The following is an 18,853-nucleotide window of genomic DNA, read 5'->3' as shown; positions in this document are numbered from 1 at the left end:
GATCCTTCAATAAAACGCCAAGTATACTACCTACTTGGCAAGGACACTTATTCTGCTTACGGGTACTACACTATTTTTTTAGGAAGTATTCCGCATTTTTGTGCTTAAGAAATAGAATTAGGGTGGCTCACGAAGTTTGGTAACTATTCTTGTTGAAGACGTGAAGAAAAAATTATGGTCACGTAATAATCGTCAAAAATTCTTGTTGACGACGTGAATAAACAATGAGAGTCGTGATAATGGATAAAAAAATTTGTTGACAACGCGTAACAAACAAAAAGAGAGAATTTTAATGAAAACAATGGCGTTTGGTTGCATGCGTCGTCGCTCCCCATATCTCGCCCTAAGTTTTTTCATCAGCCGTTCATAATAATTTTTATGAAAAAAATGATGATGAAGCTAAATCAATTTAGAGAAAAATCAGTCAACCTGAGTGATTCATTTGCACAGACCAAATTTCCATAAATAGAAGCACGCATTAAATATTCAAGCAGTCGAGACGAAGGTTTAAAAAAAAAAAAGATTACTCACGCCACTCAACATTCAGTCAGACCGGAAGCTTTAGACCCGAGGCGAAAATAAATTGTGCACGAGGATTATTTTTTCGAGAGTTTTGAGAGAGACATGCGTTATAATTAGAACCCTCTAAAAACAACCTCTGTGCTAGAATATTCGTTTAGCGTGATATAGGGGGGGGGTTGAGTGACGGGATGCATGGTGTCCCTCATGAGCTTTTAATTAAAAGTACGCGGTTGATGTAAATGGGGTCAAGTCCTTAAAGCATGAGAATAAGAGAAAAGACAGCTTGTCGATAGCACAGGGTAAGTGGGAGTAAAATCAAATGGAAGGAGGGAGTGAGAATTTGAGGCAGGTATTCTAGATCATGCCAGTAAGTGCTTGTATTTGGAGAGCATACATGCAATGTGAAGCCATTTTGCCCCAACAATTAACACTGCGAAACTGCTTTTACCACATTTTCTGTTGACTTAAATTTTTGAGCTGGTTTAGTGTAAAATAGGCATGCTGATTTCAAAACTATAGTTATTTTTCTACCGCGCCAAGTTTTTTTCACTACACCTAGTGTGATTGTGACTACTTTCTGATGACAAGAGGCATCATTGCACTCCAATTGGCTGAAATTAACCTTATGTGGTTGCTGTCGGGTGATTGACACCATAGAAGGTCAGCGATAGGCGCATACTAGTATAGTTATTCAGGAGATACCATAGTTAGTCGCAGGCACGTGGTACAAAATTTGCTTTGTGGGTAGCTTCAGCGTTGAGCGGGTTGGATACACTGGTATTTTGCTGTCAAATTCACACGCTTCGGTAAACCATTCATTCGTCGGAAACAAACCATTCATGGGCAATAATTCTCTATAGACAGCATATAAGGTTAAGATTTACCTTAAAATTCATTCACACGCAAATATTGTATTTCACATGATTCATTTACAGAGGGTATCCTGTAGCTTAAAAAGTTGACGTGAGTGATGAAAACTGAGGTTAATTTCTACATATTAAGCCTGAATCTCGCGATCATTTTATCCGTCGTGATCACTAGACTAGAGTGATCACTCGTACATAATCGTCACCGGCAATTGTTTTTCGCGATCAGTCTTATGATGAGGATTCCCATCACTTTTTCATCACTCGTATGGTCGCTATGGTTTCCACCGTCACTAAAACCCCATATCAGCCAATCAGAACGCATTTCCGTATGGAGCGACTATAGTGCAATGTTTGACAATCGTGGAAAGGACATAGATAAACAAACACACTACATATTTTCAAGATGCGGGTTCTATGACAACGAGCTGTGATATCGGAAATGATGCGAAAAGCGACGGCGAGAGGGACCGTGTAATTCAGAAAAATGGTCACTTGAGCGATCACTTTTCCGGTCGCGAAAACCGATCACTCTAGTGATCAGTTATCGCAGCGAAAGAAAATGATCGTGTGAATCAGGCTTACCATAGAGGAATATTGAAAAACGAAATTGAAATCCCCAGTGTAGAAAAATCATTTCACCTAAATTGCCCAACGAAATTAAAATAGAAGATTAATGAACAATTCTAATGTTTTATGAAGCCTGTCAGCAGCAAATGATAAAAATGTCGCAATCCCAGCTCATTCTAATTCCCTCCTTGAAAATTCTTCAGTGTCCTAATGGCATTCAGAAAGTTGAGCATTATAATTATAAATGTTGTTTATGATATGGTAATACGCAGATTTGCCAAAGCGTAATAATGTTATCCAATCAGCACACTTTGTGATGTCAATTAAAATAAAGTAAGGATGGCAAGGCATTTTCCACTACATAGATAACACTTTGAAATTAAGAATACCAGGAAGACAGAATCGAAGTGAACGATTCAGTCAATTATTTCAAAACAAAATCTAAAAATGAAAAGGAAAAAATATCCATTGGGTTTTCGTCTTGCTCTTTAACCCTCAACGCTTACCCGCGCACTATAACTTCAACAAATTTTCCATTAAATGGTTCACTTTCCGAAATAAAAGTACTAATCTCTGTTAACTTTTACTCATGAATGCACCAGGAAATATAACTTATATAATGCAATTCCATGACAAATGTATTTCTTGGAGTGATTTTTTGTTCCTATGTCATGTTTTACATTTATTCAAACGTGTGTAAATCTCCGAGAGAAATTTGAAAAAATCGTGAGTCTTGCAAGCGTTGCTCAAAAGATCTATCATAAGGTTATCAATGTAAAAATAAAAATTAACGACGTAAAAATAAAAGAACACTGATAAGTTCAGTATCTCCTACGAAAAACAAATATTACGGAACTTAAACAGTATATCGCATGCTTTCCAAAATAATCCCGCCGCAACTTTTTTTTTCATCCGCTCCCCAAGAGAACTCTTTTCTTCAACTTATTTTGCGCCTGAACTTCTAAATCTCCTTAGCCACTTCCTCTTCGTCATCGAACTTCTGCTGCAAACTTTATCCCTCGGAACAACCACTCATTCGCAGGTTTTCTTTTCCGTCCAACTTCCTCCTTCTATTTCGCCGTAAAACCCTGCCCCCGATGTTCATTCGCTTTCATCAATAGAGTCCCACCATCGGTTGGTCGGGTAGTCCCGCCTCTCTACAGAAGTGAGCAGAGGATTAAGGGACTTTTCAGAACTCGAGTGACCGTCTACGGCCACCCGAAGGGCCTGAAATACGTGCTAACAAGGTAGGAGTGACTCGCCAACCAAGTATCGCTATTCGAAAAAAAATATTTCATGCACATGCGTTCATTTAAAAAAACTGTTAAAACATGAGGTTGAACACTCCGAAAATTCTCTTTCAAGATTAGAAGTACTTGGATCGTAAAATTCCTTTTTGCAACTCTCCATATTTTCATAAAGATTTTTATATTTAACGAGTCAAACTAAGTTAACCTTGTTTCTGCTATAAATGCGCGTCCATATAAACGTATTTCCTTGTGCGCAGAAGAGAAATTCTTCCTTTTTTAGTACTTTTTTAAATTTATTTTTATTTATTTTCATCGCCCCGAAAACAGCCCATTTAAGGCCTTTTACATCGGGGGGTATAGCATGAAACAAAGACTACAACACACATCCATGCCCTGTGTAGGGGCAACCTACCCGGGCGGGACTCGAACCCGCGACCTTCGGTTTAGGACCGCCGCCACCGAGGTTGGCAAAGCAAAATTTATTTTTGCATTATGTTTTTATTCCTGATTCATGAGTCGAAGAACTAAACTACACATCACATAATCTATAGTGCCCACAGACCTATTCAGAACGAAAAGAACATAATGTTGTTTTCTTTTCGAATGAAACATCCAAATACTATATTTCGGTTTATTCTTCTCGTACTTCGAACCGGATTATGGATTTATGGCCCTTTAAATTTATGCCGACGATTCGTTGGGTGACTTTCCCAATATACTCGGAGCTGATGGTTCCGATGGGTGTTGCGATATGGTATAACTATTTAGTCTCCACCTTAACATAGGTGGTCCCTAATTTTTTCATCTTTTTTTCTGGGGTTTCCCGCCTTTTTTACCACCTAGGTGAAGTTGCTGGTTTGTGTAAATGCCAGACCGCAACAGATATCGACATCAATAACCCTGGGGATGCTGGGAAAGGCTGACAAAGTAACGTCGATATCCATCATGCAGACCCTATCTCGTTTGGAAATCAGAGAAGAATTCACCCAAATCACCGGGAATTCACTGCGAAAGTCTCAGATTCTTCATATTGTCTTTAGATCGTAAATTATTAAAACCTTATCCTCCGCCAGCATTTCCAAATATAATACTTATATTAACATGACCATGAATGAATAGAATGTAAGAACCACATGAAAATATGAGCACCAATGAAAACTAATGAAATGCTAATACTATGAGCATTCTTATTTTATAATTATCTAAGCTATTATTATTTATCAGATAATTGATTTCAATGCATTTTGACCCGAAACAAACGCGGAGAGTAGCTTTTTCATTCCTTGTACCCTATACTCGATAAATGGGATGTTTTATTAGCGTTCAGAGATCCAGATAAGTTATAATGCAATTCATTTAATATTTTTACGTTTTCTTTCCAGTAAATTTCCTGTAACTAGTTTTGTTACGGTACAGTAAGCTAAAAATCGTTGTTCTCGTCTATTATGCTTCCATTAATGCTTTATTCTTCATCAAACTTTCATAATTTTTTCATCAGCATCAGCACATAGTTTGCACCATTTAATCCAGGCTGGCTCCCTCCTCTACAACCAACTACCCTAAGCCATCCCGCGTGGACCGTTTCCTATCTTAATCCTCAGTCAAGAAGTTCCAGGCGAGAAGCCGCGATGGGCGTTGAGTGAAGGGCTGCAAAGTGAAATGGGACGTTTTCGTATCCGAGGGAGATAGCTTAGAGTGTCCGACCGGAGGGTTTATCAAGGGGAAGCGGATTGTGTACGCACTTGCTTACGTAAACTGAAGTCCAACGTGTTAATTGACGTCATCAAGTTGGCTTAGAGGACGAAAATAAAAATTGCGGCGGAAGAGACGAGGTCTACGTGACTACGTCCCGATAAAAAAACGAAATCTAATATAAAATAAGTGAAATATTGCATTATTTTTTTAAATGGCACGTAAAAAGAGCGAAACCGTTCCTTATCGCGGAAATTTATACATAATAAAATGTGAAAAATGTATTATTTCACATAAATGTAATACTGTACAAACTAGGTTCAGACCATGACGTACCAGGTCGAAACCTAGTTCGGAAAGAATTAAATTTATGTGAAATTATATGTATATATGAAAAGTTTTTACGTCACGCCCGACACTACGAATTATATTTTCCACATTAAAAAATGTAGTCTGCTATAGGTTAAAACCTTTAAGCATTTTTCGGTTGTGCGTAAAGAAATTTTAAACATTTATTCGTTATTTTTTTGGAAGAAATGAGATAATTTGAAACTTTGTAAATTATTGCAACTACGATAAAAATTTCTTTGTTTAACGTGCTTTTAGCGGATTATTCGAGGTTACTGCCTTTAATAATTATCTTTCCTCCTCAAGAGTTGTGCGCCTGCCGGAAACAATTGTAGTATCCGAGACAATTCTCGTCTCGTGAGTCTTAAACTTAGGCTCTTCCTCGGAACATACTTCCCGCAAAGTGTTTGAGCTGGCCACTGCATCATACGCATCGATTGCAAAGCTATCTGCCCTTGGGTTATAGTTGGTGCTCTCAAGTGGAAACTGAATCTTAACTGAGCTAACAGCCAGTCGCAATACCTTAAATCCCTTGTTTCCAAATACAATTAAGCTAACATGGCATGTGTGGCTTTCCCACGTACTTACAATAGTTAAGCAAACTCTTCCATCCAAAGACAGTTAATTTTCGACGTCCAAACGTCAAACACGCCCACGAGCAGTTTTAAACTAAGATGAGTCAAAAATCTCTTTTTTATGGTGATAAAAATTCCAAAAATAGTAACCACAAAATTAGATATTGCATTCACCAGTGAATTATGTTTTCAATGACTTCTAAAACACTAGTTGTTGGAATGCATGCTCATGGTAGTTAGGGACTAGTAAATGGGATGAAGGCTCAATTTTTAATTTGTTGAAGCTGCGCCTAAGAAAAGTGTTTCATAGTTACCAGAATAACAATGTTTCTTAAGGATCTATTTGAAAGCAACGCAAAAGCAAGTGCCCTTAAAAATTTGTAATTACTGGTGTACTACAGTTTTCCTCGAAAACTAATGACTATAGCAAAATTTTTCGAACTGAAATGGGTTATTTAATGTTTGCTACTGATAAGTCCGCGTACAGAATACCTTTACCTGCAAAAACGTAGCAGTTTCAAAGTTACTAACCAAATAGTTTAACTTCCTGGACATACCAACGCATTTAAAAACTAAAAAGTATTTTTCACGAACATTTAAGGGACTCAAAGAGGGATCTCACTGATTCCCAGCCTTTGTTTAGCAAAAGGGGATTAGATTTGTCTTATAAGTCATGATGGAAGATTATTTACCGCATAGATTTTTTTGTTTACAGTAAAAGCAGATAAATGAAATGGTTTCGAATTATAGAAGCTGAAGTATAGAAGAAGAACTTAGAATCTTTCCTTGCACAAAGTAGGAGGGAAAGAGAAAGATAACCATGGTTAAATGTAAACCACAAAAGTTAATTTACATTTACACATTTTTAAATGTATAACTCCGATACCGACCGTGGCTTCGACAATTTATGTCACTTTTAAAGGTCATACAACAAACACTCTCACTTTGGCTCTGGTATAAATGCATAAGAGAGTCTGAAAATACATTAGAGTCTCAAAGCCATGGTCGCGAGTGGAGTTGTATATGAAAGTGTGGCAATTATCATTTGAGGAAAATATATCCGAACAAAACGAGTGAGAAATTTTCCCAATTTTCAAGCCACATCTCTTTCAATTACCACATGTGGCAATTATCACAAATTTTTACACTAAAAATGAGAGCTAGTGTTTTTATCATTGATACATTGCATTTACACCACGTCAAGCCAGGAGCGATTCCATACGAAAAAGATAACGAAACCTGCTGCTCGCGGGAACTTCTCGGAAGGAAAGCGGCATTGCTGTCGTCAAAAGATATAGCATGCGGGAGCAAAGGTTATTTGATGTATGTGATGCCCTTGAGGTTTAAACACAATAAATACAGGCAACACGAGCGAAAAGAGCTTTCTGAGATAAACTATGACTGGTGACCCAGTGCACGGTTGGGGTCCTCCTTACCCCTCAGAACTTACCATCCTCTTTCCATTTGGTCCTTAAAAATCCCTGCTGCTTCCTCGTTTGTCCCAACACAGCACAATCTTGACTCTCTCAACCACATACCACTACGAACACCGAGAGGAGGTGGTCTTCAATCTCTCTTATCCCTCGCCCTATCAACCTGGCCTCTTGCCAGGATCCTTAGGGCCCCCTCCAATTTCAGGGTGGGCTTCTTACAATCTTAAATGCCTCTTTACTTTCACCATTCTTTCCTCGATCCTCCATCTTCTTCTCCCCTGCCTATCTTGAGATACGCCATCTGCTCTCTTAGATTCACTCACCGTCCATCACATTCGGCCCTTTTCTCTCATCTCATTCTTGCTCCTTCATTCTAAAACGGGCCTCTCCAGTTCCCCCATGCTACTATTTCATTCCGAATCATCATCCGTCCCACACTATCGCTTCACAGTCCCCTAGCTTCATTTTCATTATCTCTTTCTAGACTCCGTATGAGTTACAATAAATAACAGGACGACTTTCCTTCATTTGGCAGCATCGTATCCCTATATTTGCCAATAATAAAGACTAAAAAGTTCCTTAGATACGCTATAATTTGTTAAAAACTCCTTCGAATACCAGGATCCCAATAAAAAAGAAATAATCGTTAAAAAATGTAAGTGATTTTAGCGGTCGATAGTTTGAAGAACTCCGTTACGACAGAAATGAAACTTCCATCCCCTAAAAATATTGCGTGGAATTTGCAAAGTTTCATTCCCTTTAATAAGAATAGATAGGCTAATATCTCACTAATTCCACCTTAAGCTAGGCTGGAGTACATGCCTTATCTTTGCTTCCATATAACTTATGAAGACTTCAATATACAGGGTATGCGCCAGGAAATAGATATTTTTATTTATTCAAAATTAATCTTTTTCTTCATATTCAATTTTGGGGTACAAATAAACATTTTTTTTTTAGAATTCCATTTCATGGCTTCCTCCAACTTAATCAACTACATTCCTGTCAAACCATCTCCGATGTTCCCACTCTTTCAATATTTCCTATTCACCGCGCAATCTTATCTTTCTTTTCATCCCGCCTTTACCCAAGAAAGGCCCTATTGTACCCATTTCTATTCCCTGAGCGCAGCCACCCAAGTTTAATGAGGGAATCTGATACCACAACGTTGATCGCACAATTATATTTTTTCTATTATAGCCATTTTTCTTTATTTTGCATTTCATTCGTTAGCCTTCAATCATTTCCTCCCCTTAGTCCTGGATAAATTCCTTTGTCAAACTGCCAAAAAGATTTCATTTACAAATACAGCTCACTAATCCCATTACAAGCCATTTCTCATTCACGACCAATCACCTCGCTGGTGAATATTTTAAGCTCATCCATCTCAGCCTTTCACTCCCCACAACTAAACTTTTGTAACAGAGGAACTCAGTCAAGTCGTTTTCCTAGGCTCACATTGCTATTGAATGTGATCCGAGAATTGAAAACAATAATTTAAGTGCTATGTTGGGGGTTTTCTTATAATCTGAATTGCTCCTTGTTCACGAAAATCCAGATGTTATATACCCTGTGCCTACTATTATTTCCGCAAGCATTATTAAATATTAAACATTAAAGGCTAAAAACGTCTATATAAAAGACTTCATAAAAGCTGTCTTCCAGGTGAATGCATAAGTATCATGAAACCAGGGGCTGTGGGACCAAAATTCCTGGTTTCCAATTATCGTTTCTAAATCTGAGCTTGCATTTGCACTGAACAGAATTTTGATCATATTACTTTTCAAAGAGGTTTTGGAAGAATTAAAGTTGATAGTGCCATAGTTATTGCTGCCGTTTACTTTCTACAATACGCTTCCTTTTGCAGCGTCTTGGAGAAATGACAAAAATTCCCACCACTGAAGTCAGAAGTCTGATACCTTGCACGACGCAGCGCTTTTATTAAATACCACCCAGCCACTCATGCAGCCATTTAGAGTTCACTAAAGCGCTGGACTCATTTCTGTTCAAAAACTTACTTTAATTCCTCATTCAAATACAAAATATCACGGGGATATTTTCTTTGCTTCTAACTACGGAGTTGTGTAAAAATGATAAGCATCTCGATTTAATGGATGAAATTTTGCTAAGAATTCAACTATTAGCATAAAGTAATATTCTTAATCAAAGCACCTTGTAGATATGATTAGTTTCCGGGTTGATTCCGCGTGGACTCATTTTTGTCCTCCAAAAATCAGTCGACGCGGGTCGTTAATTTTACACCTTGTACATTTCACACAAACAACTATAATCTCGACCAGTTTCACCCCTGTGCGACATCTTCACATATAGATAAAGGAAAAGCATGACCTACACACGCTGAGTTAGTGAGGGTGGAAAGCTAGCCAAAGTGGGGAAGCTAGGATGGAGGCCGAACATTTAATTTATCTAAAATGTAAAAGGTTTTTTGATTCTAAATGAAGATATTAAGCGAAGTCACGTCCTTAACCATTCAATTTATAAAATAATATCCAAACATATAAACCTTTATGCTCTCTTGTTTAGTCTTCCATAGAGTGAAGATAATCTCAGTTTAAGGCTGATTCTTGTTCGTTGATATATTCTCAGCAGGTGACTGACGTCATTTTCACAGATAATGCTCCTGATGCTGCTGCAGAAATGGGGCTTTATTTTTTAAGCACATCTTTTCCAGCATCACACTCATTCCCTTTGATTTATGAATTCTTTTCCTCCAACCCTCTGAATCTCCCTATAGTACCTCCCCCCAACCTTCAGGTAATCCATATGAATCTTTTTTCTAGGGCAACCATCACACATTGTTTCAACAGAACTGATGGAATCAATACATGATAAAAATTTTCTTAAATTCGTTTCGGTGATCGTTTTTATTTTCTCGTCGTTTTTGCATTCAGTTTTTAGGGTCAAGTTATTATACATAGAAAACTGGCATCTCGATAGCTAACGCCAATTACATACACACCTATACTCTCTTATTTAGCAGCTCTCTGCCACAGAGTGAAGCTGATGTCGTATAAGAGCTGATTCTCGTTCGTTCAGATATTCTCAAGCGTTGACTGACGTCATTCTCGCAGGTAATGCTCGTAATGCTGCTGCAGGAATGGGTCTCCATTTATTAAAAGCACATCTTTTCCATCTTTGCTTCCTTCACCTCCACACTCATTCCCTCTAATTTGTAAATACTCTTCCTCAAACCCAACCCCCTCCGAACCTCCTTCCGACCGAGACTCGCCTCTGTGTTTACTCTCTCGCCGCCAGATGCAGCGGGCGGTCGTACTTCTCTACTAAATGTGTTTAAGCAGCACAAATTTCAGCCACAGTAACGCCAAAGTTCTGCCGCTCCCTCCCAGAGGATCCCTCACTCCACGCATTTCTCTCTTCGCTCTTAATGCGATAGAGCCAGACCACTTCGTGACGTGAATGAGTGTAATTATCTCTTGAATTGGTCGGTAATGAACCGGTAAAACTTAGTCACTTGTGCAGCCATTTCGAGTTTAACTCGCACGCTTAACTCATTTTCCGTTATGTCATCAAAAGGGAAAAGCTTACTCTGCGTCCTTATTTTAATACTACAACGATTAATTAACCCATTATAACCCAATTTTGCTTCTAAGCAACATCAAAAATGTATACATTTTCAGCTCTATTTTGGAAAGATTTAAACGAAGTGTTCTTTTGTGCTGTAAATTTTAATGGCAAAATGTACATCTGCCACAATAATTAAGGTTTCCTTGAAAATTTTCACATTTTAAAAGTGAGAAGTCTTGAAACGTAATTTCTCCCAGAAGCAGCTCTGGGTTAGAAAGGGCTAATGGGATCATTTTCTCTACTTCTAAATTATAAATGCTGCCTAAATCATAAATGCCATATACTGGTATGCATTTCGAATATTCACTGCGATTGAGACAACGAATTCGCGGAAAGTTATAAATGATTACATTTTTTTAGTTCCCGTATACTTTGTTTATCATTATCGCTGCTAAATGCTGGAAAAGAGAAAAACAAACATTTTTTTTGGAAATTACCATCCCAAGCAGCAATCCATATTCCAACAAAATCCAGACATTGTCGACCTTAATCTATGGCCTCTGTGCAAGGAGGTTGTAAATATCTGGAGGCACTGTTTCCGAGTTTTTAGCGTGATCAAGTTCCGCCATCTTGTTTTGACAATTTTATGACTTAGTCTTCGACTGATATTTTGGGGTGGCAAACTTTTGTTCTGAAAACGATCTACATAATTGAAAAATGCTGCCATAATCATTAGTATTTCGCTGTCATTGTCATCGGATTTTCCCGATCATTCGCGATACTACTATTAATATATTAACTCTGTGTCTGTTACCCACTTTACTGGTGGGGATATCCTCGAAAATATACTTTATTACTGTAATTGCTAGATTTTCTTTGGCTATAATGTACTTCAATACCAGTATAAGTGCAGGTAAGTGATTAATTTACTCTCGTAAAATTTCATTTTCAGCTGAGCTGGTTGTAGAACGTAAACGTGATGATTAACAAAGATTTTCCCCTGGGAAAAGATCTTTCAGTCATAACCTCGCGAAGCCTACCGATGAAGTGAGACGAAAAGGTTTACATTGTGCGTACCATAAGTTATTATTTTAATGTATTAACGAGTTATGACCAAAAAATTCACCAAATAGTTAGCATTGACCCTTATGGGATTGCCAATGTTTTGGTCGAAGAGGGCGTGGCTTGCCCTACCCCATTCCAGCCACACTTCGCTCCACGCTCGAAACTAGTGGGGCCCCCTCCAAATATTTACAATCTCCTTGCGTCTGTGCAATATCCATGTCAATCCAATTAGTATGGATATCTGTCAAATATCCACAGGACCGCTAAACAACGTTGCAGCGATGTTCAACAATGGACATGGAGGTTCAAATTACAAAATCACTTCATATCTTCATAACATCTAATAAGTAGATAATGGGTGTCCTGATTATGGATTTTTGTAATCCCCTGACATAGAAATAAAACATTTGTGCCCTTACATTTTATACAGCACATATTTTACCTATTGATACTAATTGGAGTAACATTTTTTTTTAATCACGGATATTACAACTCGGATATCTACGTAACGTTAATTTTAAAACTCGTCGTGGATGTTACAAATAGGATAGGAAACGTTATCATAATATCCATCGTGTTATAACAACGTGTTTTACAGATATAAACCATATTTAGACATCCGATGGTTATCGCCCACTATTAAGGATAAAAATATTCATGTAAACCACCACTATAGGAAATAAGCTATTTTTCAACTTCACTTTACTCATTATCAATCCAAAGATCTAAGTATCGGTCTTTCATTATACCGGCCATCACAACGGCATAAATTACATAAATGTTCATCATTCGATTATTAGCATCCATGTGTGAATACTTGGGTATCTACATCAAAATTCGGATGTGATCAGTTATACTCGACGAAACTGTTAGAGTTTTACTATAAATATACCTTTTAAGTAACCAATTACAATTTGAACGCTATTTTGAGTGATACACGAAAAAGAGTTGATAATTCCTCCATCGAATATTTGCGGACTAATAAATACCACGTTACACCAATCACAGCCTTATAAAATTTGCAATTTAAAATAGGATATAATGAAACCGAATAAGCAAAATGACACACATTTGATTAACACTCATCATCGAAAAAGCTTACAGCCATTTGTTGTGCTGCGGCCTTATCACCAAAAAAGAAAAAGAGTAGTTTTTTTCTATCATAAAACTTTTTCGGAACGCAAATGAAATTATAATCTCGTATTTGTTTTCCATTATAATATTTTGGATGTATCCACCAATTTATTTTATTGGACGAATTGCTAGCGATTCGAAATGAAATCGGAAATAAAACAAGAATCCAATTAAAATTGTTTGGAATGAAATCCGAGCTATCAGCATATCAATAATTTGGAATAAGTGATCATAGAATTGAAAAAAAATCCAAATCAAGTTTCGGCTTGATATCGGTGAGAGCAATTTTATTAGTTGCTAGTGAATATAATACGCGCTCAAAAATAAGAAATCCAATGCTCAAAATATTTTTTTAAAACGTTCTTTTACCCGTCTCCTACCATTTTGACGAGTTCAAAGTTGCGTGCCGTTATTCATTTTTTTCAGTTTTATGACAGATAGTAGGCGATATTCCTACAAGTTAATGATGCATAAAATTGTGAAAACTTGAAATTTTGTACAGTTCTAAGTTTAATGTAACAACGACAATAACAGAGCGTACATGAATATCCCTTTAATGAAACCAGCGTCAATTGGAAACATAAAAAATCCACTTTGATTCGGTGACAAAACAAAACATCTTTCTCCACGGCTGATCAGTCCCCCGAAAGTTTAATATACAATTTTTTTACAGAAAAAAATGCCGCTGATATCTAGATAGCTTATATGTGTGATTAATCCATTGTTGAATGATGGCCTGAATATTTATTATGCTCTATAGAAAAGCTACACGAGAAAAAGGATATAAAATATGATGTACTGCTCTGAAAAATATCATTTTGACAAAAATATAACATATCAGTGATACAAAAAGTAAATATTTGGCTTTGAAGAAATTATTGGCTTAACTTAAGTTTTAAAAAGAAATCAACGCTTTGACAAAAACAATAAAATATTCAATACCAATAACACAAAAATATATGCTTAAATACAGGTCACAACAATCACACATATATTTATGGAAAGTTTTGATAAAATCACAAAATAAAGATAATAAACTAACTTAAGCCCAGGTCTTCAAATAGGAGTAGAGTCTTTCTTTACACGATTTAAGTGATTGTGTTGTTTTTTTATATCTAGCTGTGGAGAGTTCCAGAATCTCGATAGGGTTAGCAGAAAAAAGATTTTAAATATATGTATTGGTGCGGACTTGGGGAATTTCAAGGTTCGAATTATAGCGGGCGGACATGGCTTTGAATACATGTGTGCAGGACTCTGGTTTGGTTTTAAAAGCTTGATGAATTTAGCGGGCAATGGCATTACTAAAAGCGATTCGGTGACGGCTTTCTTTGTGTTTTACGCTCGGCATGTCTCATCTGGGGATTACAGCGTTGATGGTACGAAAGTATACTTCAAGGTATCGGCAGATCTATGAATGGAACTTTAATTAAGCATTAAAAATTGGGTTTCATCTGAAGCCAAAAATGCAAAATATACTTAAACATAAGATGTGAAAGCGAGCAAATGTAAGAAAAAAGGTAAAAAAGGCGACTCAGCATAAGAAAATGCACCCGAACAAGACAATTATTCCCATATTCCCTGCAGTCCCCACCAGTGGTGGACTTATTATAGGTGGTCATATTGTTCATGACCTCCTCCCAGCAAATTTTATCAAATTTTTTTATTTTTATTAGTTAAATAGTTTTTATATCTTTGCAAAGGAGCAAAGGGAGTGCATATTCAATTTCATGGCTTCAAGTCCCGAACGAGAGAACAGTTTGAATTGTATTTATCGTAGATCGCATCGTATTTTTTTTATTTACACCGGAGAATGGCTCTCTCCCGTGGGGTATTCCATATTCCCCGGACCCAGGTCATGATCTCCCCAAAAATTTGATGCTGAATCCACCCCTGATCCCCACACCAGATCCGTCAGCATCCCCTCCCCCGAAATAACCCAGTACGGCAATGGAATTCATCAGATAGGCATGCGATAAATTTCAAATTAGTCGACAATAAATGTAAACGCAAGCCCAACAGTGCCACCCTGGCATCCGCGACTAAACTTAAAAAAAGGAAAGCATGCGTGGCTTCTTCCAGATCCAAAATTTTCCTGCCCGCATTGCCATAATCGTTCGCTGGGTTCTGAATTACTATATTGGAGGGCTCAAAAATAACTTTTTATCGGGGTCCAATTAGTTCCGGCCGGAAAATTTGTCGAGTGATAACAGCGTCTCAGGTCCGATTTTTTTTGTTAAATTGGATAATAATAACTACTGCCGTCCTAAAATATTTGCGAAGATGTAGGTGGAATATGCATAAGAATGCCCGTGAAGAAGTATTAATTGAAAATCAGTCCCTCTGGATAAAAACAAAGGGAAAAATAGATCTTCCGGTATTATACTAATAACATTAGTAGCTGAAATAATCATATTGTTTGGCGATGCCTGAGAATAATGAACGAATGTTCCGGTGTAGACAGCCCACACACCATGCAAAACGTCTGGCTGCCAGTAGCGTCACTTCGCATTTTGCCGTCAGTATGCCGAATTCGCGGAAAATGAAATGTTTTCAAGCGTTATAAGCATAAAAAATTGTTTGATTCAAAATTATCCTTTCAATTTCGCAAGCTAATAATTTGTTTCTTTCCTTCAGGTCCTAGGATTTTGCATCCCCGATGCTGCCAGTCCAGTTGCCTTGGTCACCGAGTTAGGGGATCCGCTGGATACTATAAAATTGCTTCAATTGTCGTGGAAGGACAGGCTCAAAGTAAGCTGTAAAATAAGACCCTCGCTCACTTTAATGTCATCCGTATATACCGCAGATTCAGTAGAGATTGGTCAGCATGAACTCCTCAAGGCTACTTAAAGCCGTCTTGAAATATATACTTGAATGTGCATTTGGCTCCGAAGTTGCTGATGAAATGGAAGTAGGATGAGGATGGTAATCAGATTACCAACTAAATGATATTCCCACGCAATTAATATTGACTTGAGATTCCACAACAGAGATTGTAATCTCTCCTGATGTTTTGAACATTTTTTTTTAAATCTCCTTTATGAGGTGGAAAGCAAATCATGTTTATTCAATCGTTCAAACAAATTAAGGCTCTAAATATTTCTATATTTTCAATTGCTGTTGATATTTTACCCATTAATCCAAATAAAGCAGACTCTATCGTAAATTATTGTCCTTTCAATATTCACATCCTCAATTCAATACTTAAACGGCACTTTATTTTACTTTCAATTTCAGCTCTCACTTGGAATGGCTCGAATACTTCATCGCTTAGCTCACTCTCCGATGGGATCATTGGCATTGAATGACATTCGGCGGCAGCAGTTCGTGCTGGTTGGAAAGACTACCCTCAAGTTAACGGACGTCGATGACGTCAGAGTCACGGAGCCTTCCTGCATCACTGCGGATGACTGTATTCAGCGCTTGCCCTCTGAGATGCTCAACGAGTCTTCAAGGATGCACACCTCCCCTAGCCCCTGCATTGAAGGCCGATGCGTTGGGCACAATGAGAAGTTGAACGTGTGGAATGCGGGACGTCATTTCATCCGTCTTTTCCTACCTCTAAACGCCCCCTCCACTCTTGAACCGAAAATACAAGAGCTTCTGGAAGCCTACAAAACTGCCAAATGGAACTCGGAGCAAATACTGATAGCCACTGAGAGGCTACTCACCAGTTTCATATCCTATGACTATCGGGAGGCATTGACAGTCAATCATGGAATGAAAGAGCCTATCAGTCCCAAAACTTTCAGTGCCACCTATGACATTCCGGAGGGATAAGAAGGAAGCTTCCGTAAGGAAATGCTTAACATAAGAACTTATTTTCCGGTATAATTTTAAAATAATTTTATTGTTAATTCTTTTTCTAAATGTTTTGTTAGTTCAATTATTATTATTTTGTTCAACATATCTTGGTATTGATCACATTTGAACTTGATTCTTTTCTATGAATCTTTGAAATCATATCTTTTTTAATCTATCATTTTTTTATCCTCTCTTATTTCCCATTTTAAATTTATTTTAAATTCATTCCTTGCAACCGTGCGAGGCAATTAACCTACATTAAAATAATCGTAAAGAATGTTACTACCAAGTAATGATATACTACAAAGACTTTGAATTAAAGTTAATTAAGTTTCATATAACATATTTTAATTGAAATACATTGACACGTTGAAATGGCAAAGGTTATTCAATTCATGAAGTTAATTAATGTCCACTATTTATTTCGTTGAATATTATATGATGAGTAAGGTTATTAATAGGAACTAACACGTGGTCATTTTCTCTCATGTATTTTTTCTCTTCTTGGTCTTTGTCATGAGATTATACTGCATTACTTGAACGCATTTTTAATTCATTTTTTACCATAGGTGCTGAACATGCTCCTGACAGTTACATCCCTGTCTCATATGAACAAATTACAGTGCATGAGCATATACGTGCGTCCTTTGTGCATTGAAAGAACAGTTCATCGCAGAAATATGCACAAAGACCTCCAAATTGAATGTCTTGGACCAAGGATACATATGGACAGGTGATGATTTCAACATTCTATTTCATCCAATTTTGATCCCATTCAATACCTTATTATTTTTGTGAGAAACCAGTCATACATGCCCTAAATGAGGGGTTTAACATGAGAAGTTACATTAATAGTACCCTCATTTAGACACGTACATTGATAGTAGTTAGTATATTTTGAACTCAATTATTTTTTCAATAATATAAGTCTCTTTCCTTCAGGGAATTCAACCACGATGGATCACTTCAGTACACAGTAGGATGCTATTCCAGGAGAAACATCTCATCCAAAAAAGTAATAATGATTCTAGCAAGCAGTGGGATAGAAATCATGCCTTACTGAGAAAAGGTGAAGCCACTGTGACTATTTTTTTACAAAAACATTCGTGTTACATGTTTAACTGTAAGCTTAACAGTATAGAAGCTGTGGCCTGTGATTATTTTAGCATTTTGTACATGAAATTTTATAAATCTTTCCCAAAAAACATTTTTTTATTTGACAAGAATTATTAAATAACCATTTCATTTCCATTAGAGAATAACAGATATTACGACACATATAAGAGAAGATGGTAGATGATTGATGTTGTCAGGAAATTCTCAATATATGGAAAAGGGTCGCACAATGATAGATTTTAGTAGATTGGGCATAGTTACCAGGGAAGAGAAGCGTAAGAACAGTACGCGAGGTAACATGTGATACCTAAGGCATAGGATCTATGGGATTGTTCCAATATATGAGGTAATCCTCATATGATTTTTTGAAGGGCATCATATAATATAATAGTTTGCGGTCTCAAGACAAAAACTTGGTTCAAAAATGTGCTTTGACATAAAGGTTAATGCTGAAAAGCTCAAGTCGAAACAGTTGAGCGAACCTTGGAAGAGTGACGAAATATCAGTAATGCCCGCAGCTAATCAGAAGTTGATTAGCCAGCGTGGGGGCGGCGGGCTCTAGTGGATGCGTTTGAGAAGCGTTTCAAGAAGTATGAAATTAGGAATAATCACAAGAGGACCAAGCTTATGCGGTTTTGTTAAGCATCGCGAGCTATAATTGTGAAGCATAACATAAAAGTAGGTGAGCTTGAGCAGGTGTAAGAATTCAACTATTTGTGCAACATATTAGAGAAAAACGCAAACAGACGTGAAACTCATCAGGAAGATAATAACGTTAGCAAGGGAATCAGCTTCTGGGAGGATCCTTACGTAAGAGTTTAAAGAAAACGATACTGAATAAATAGTCTGATCTAGAGTCTAGCGCTTTACGGTGTGGAAACATGGATACTTAGGAAGGAGGACAAGAGAAGACTGAAGGCCTTCGACATGTGAGT

The 18,853-nt window shown here is 37.3% G+C and overlaps 1 protein-coding gene across 1 annotated transcript in view; it reads left to right on the top strand.

Moving 5' to 3' along the window:
* The window catches only part of LOC124156898 (extracellular tyrosine-protein kinase PKDCC-like), a 43,364-nt gene extending 24,871 nt beyond the window's left edge, over positions 1–18,493 (top strand). The window contains exons 2-5 of the mRNA XM_046531386.1: positions 15,636–15,749; positions 16,236–16,791; positions 17,372–17,535; positions 17,745–18,493. Coding sequence (XP_046387342.1) covers positions 15,636–15,749; positions 16,236–16,778 — 657 coding nt within the window. The 3' untranslated portion in view covers positions 16,779–16,791; positions 17,372–17,535; positions 17,745–18,493. The remainder of the gene's footprint in view (positions 1–15,635; positions 15,750–16,235; positions 16,792–17,371; positions 17,536–17,744) is intronic.
* The last annotated feature ends 360 nt before the right edge of the window (positions 18,494–18,853 follow it).

This window comes from Ischnura elegans, chromosome 4 (assembly GCF_921293095.1).
Source record: "Ischnura elegans chromosome 4, ioIscEleg1.1, whole genome shotgun sequence".
NCBI classification, from domain to species: domain Eukaryota; kingdom Metazoa; phylum Arthropoda; class Insecta; order Odonata; family Coenagrionidae; genus Ischnura; species Ischnura elegans.
Note: the sequence above shows the minus strand (reverse complement) of the source record. Positions and strands in the feature narration are given on the sequence as shown.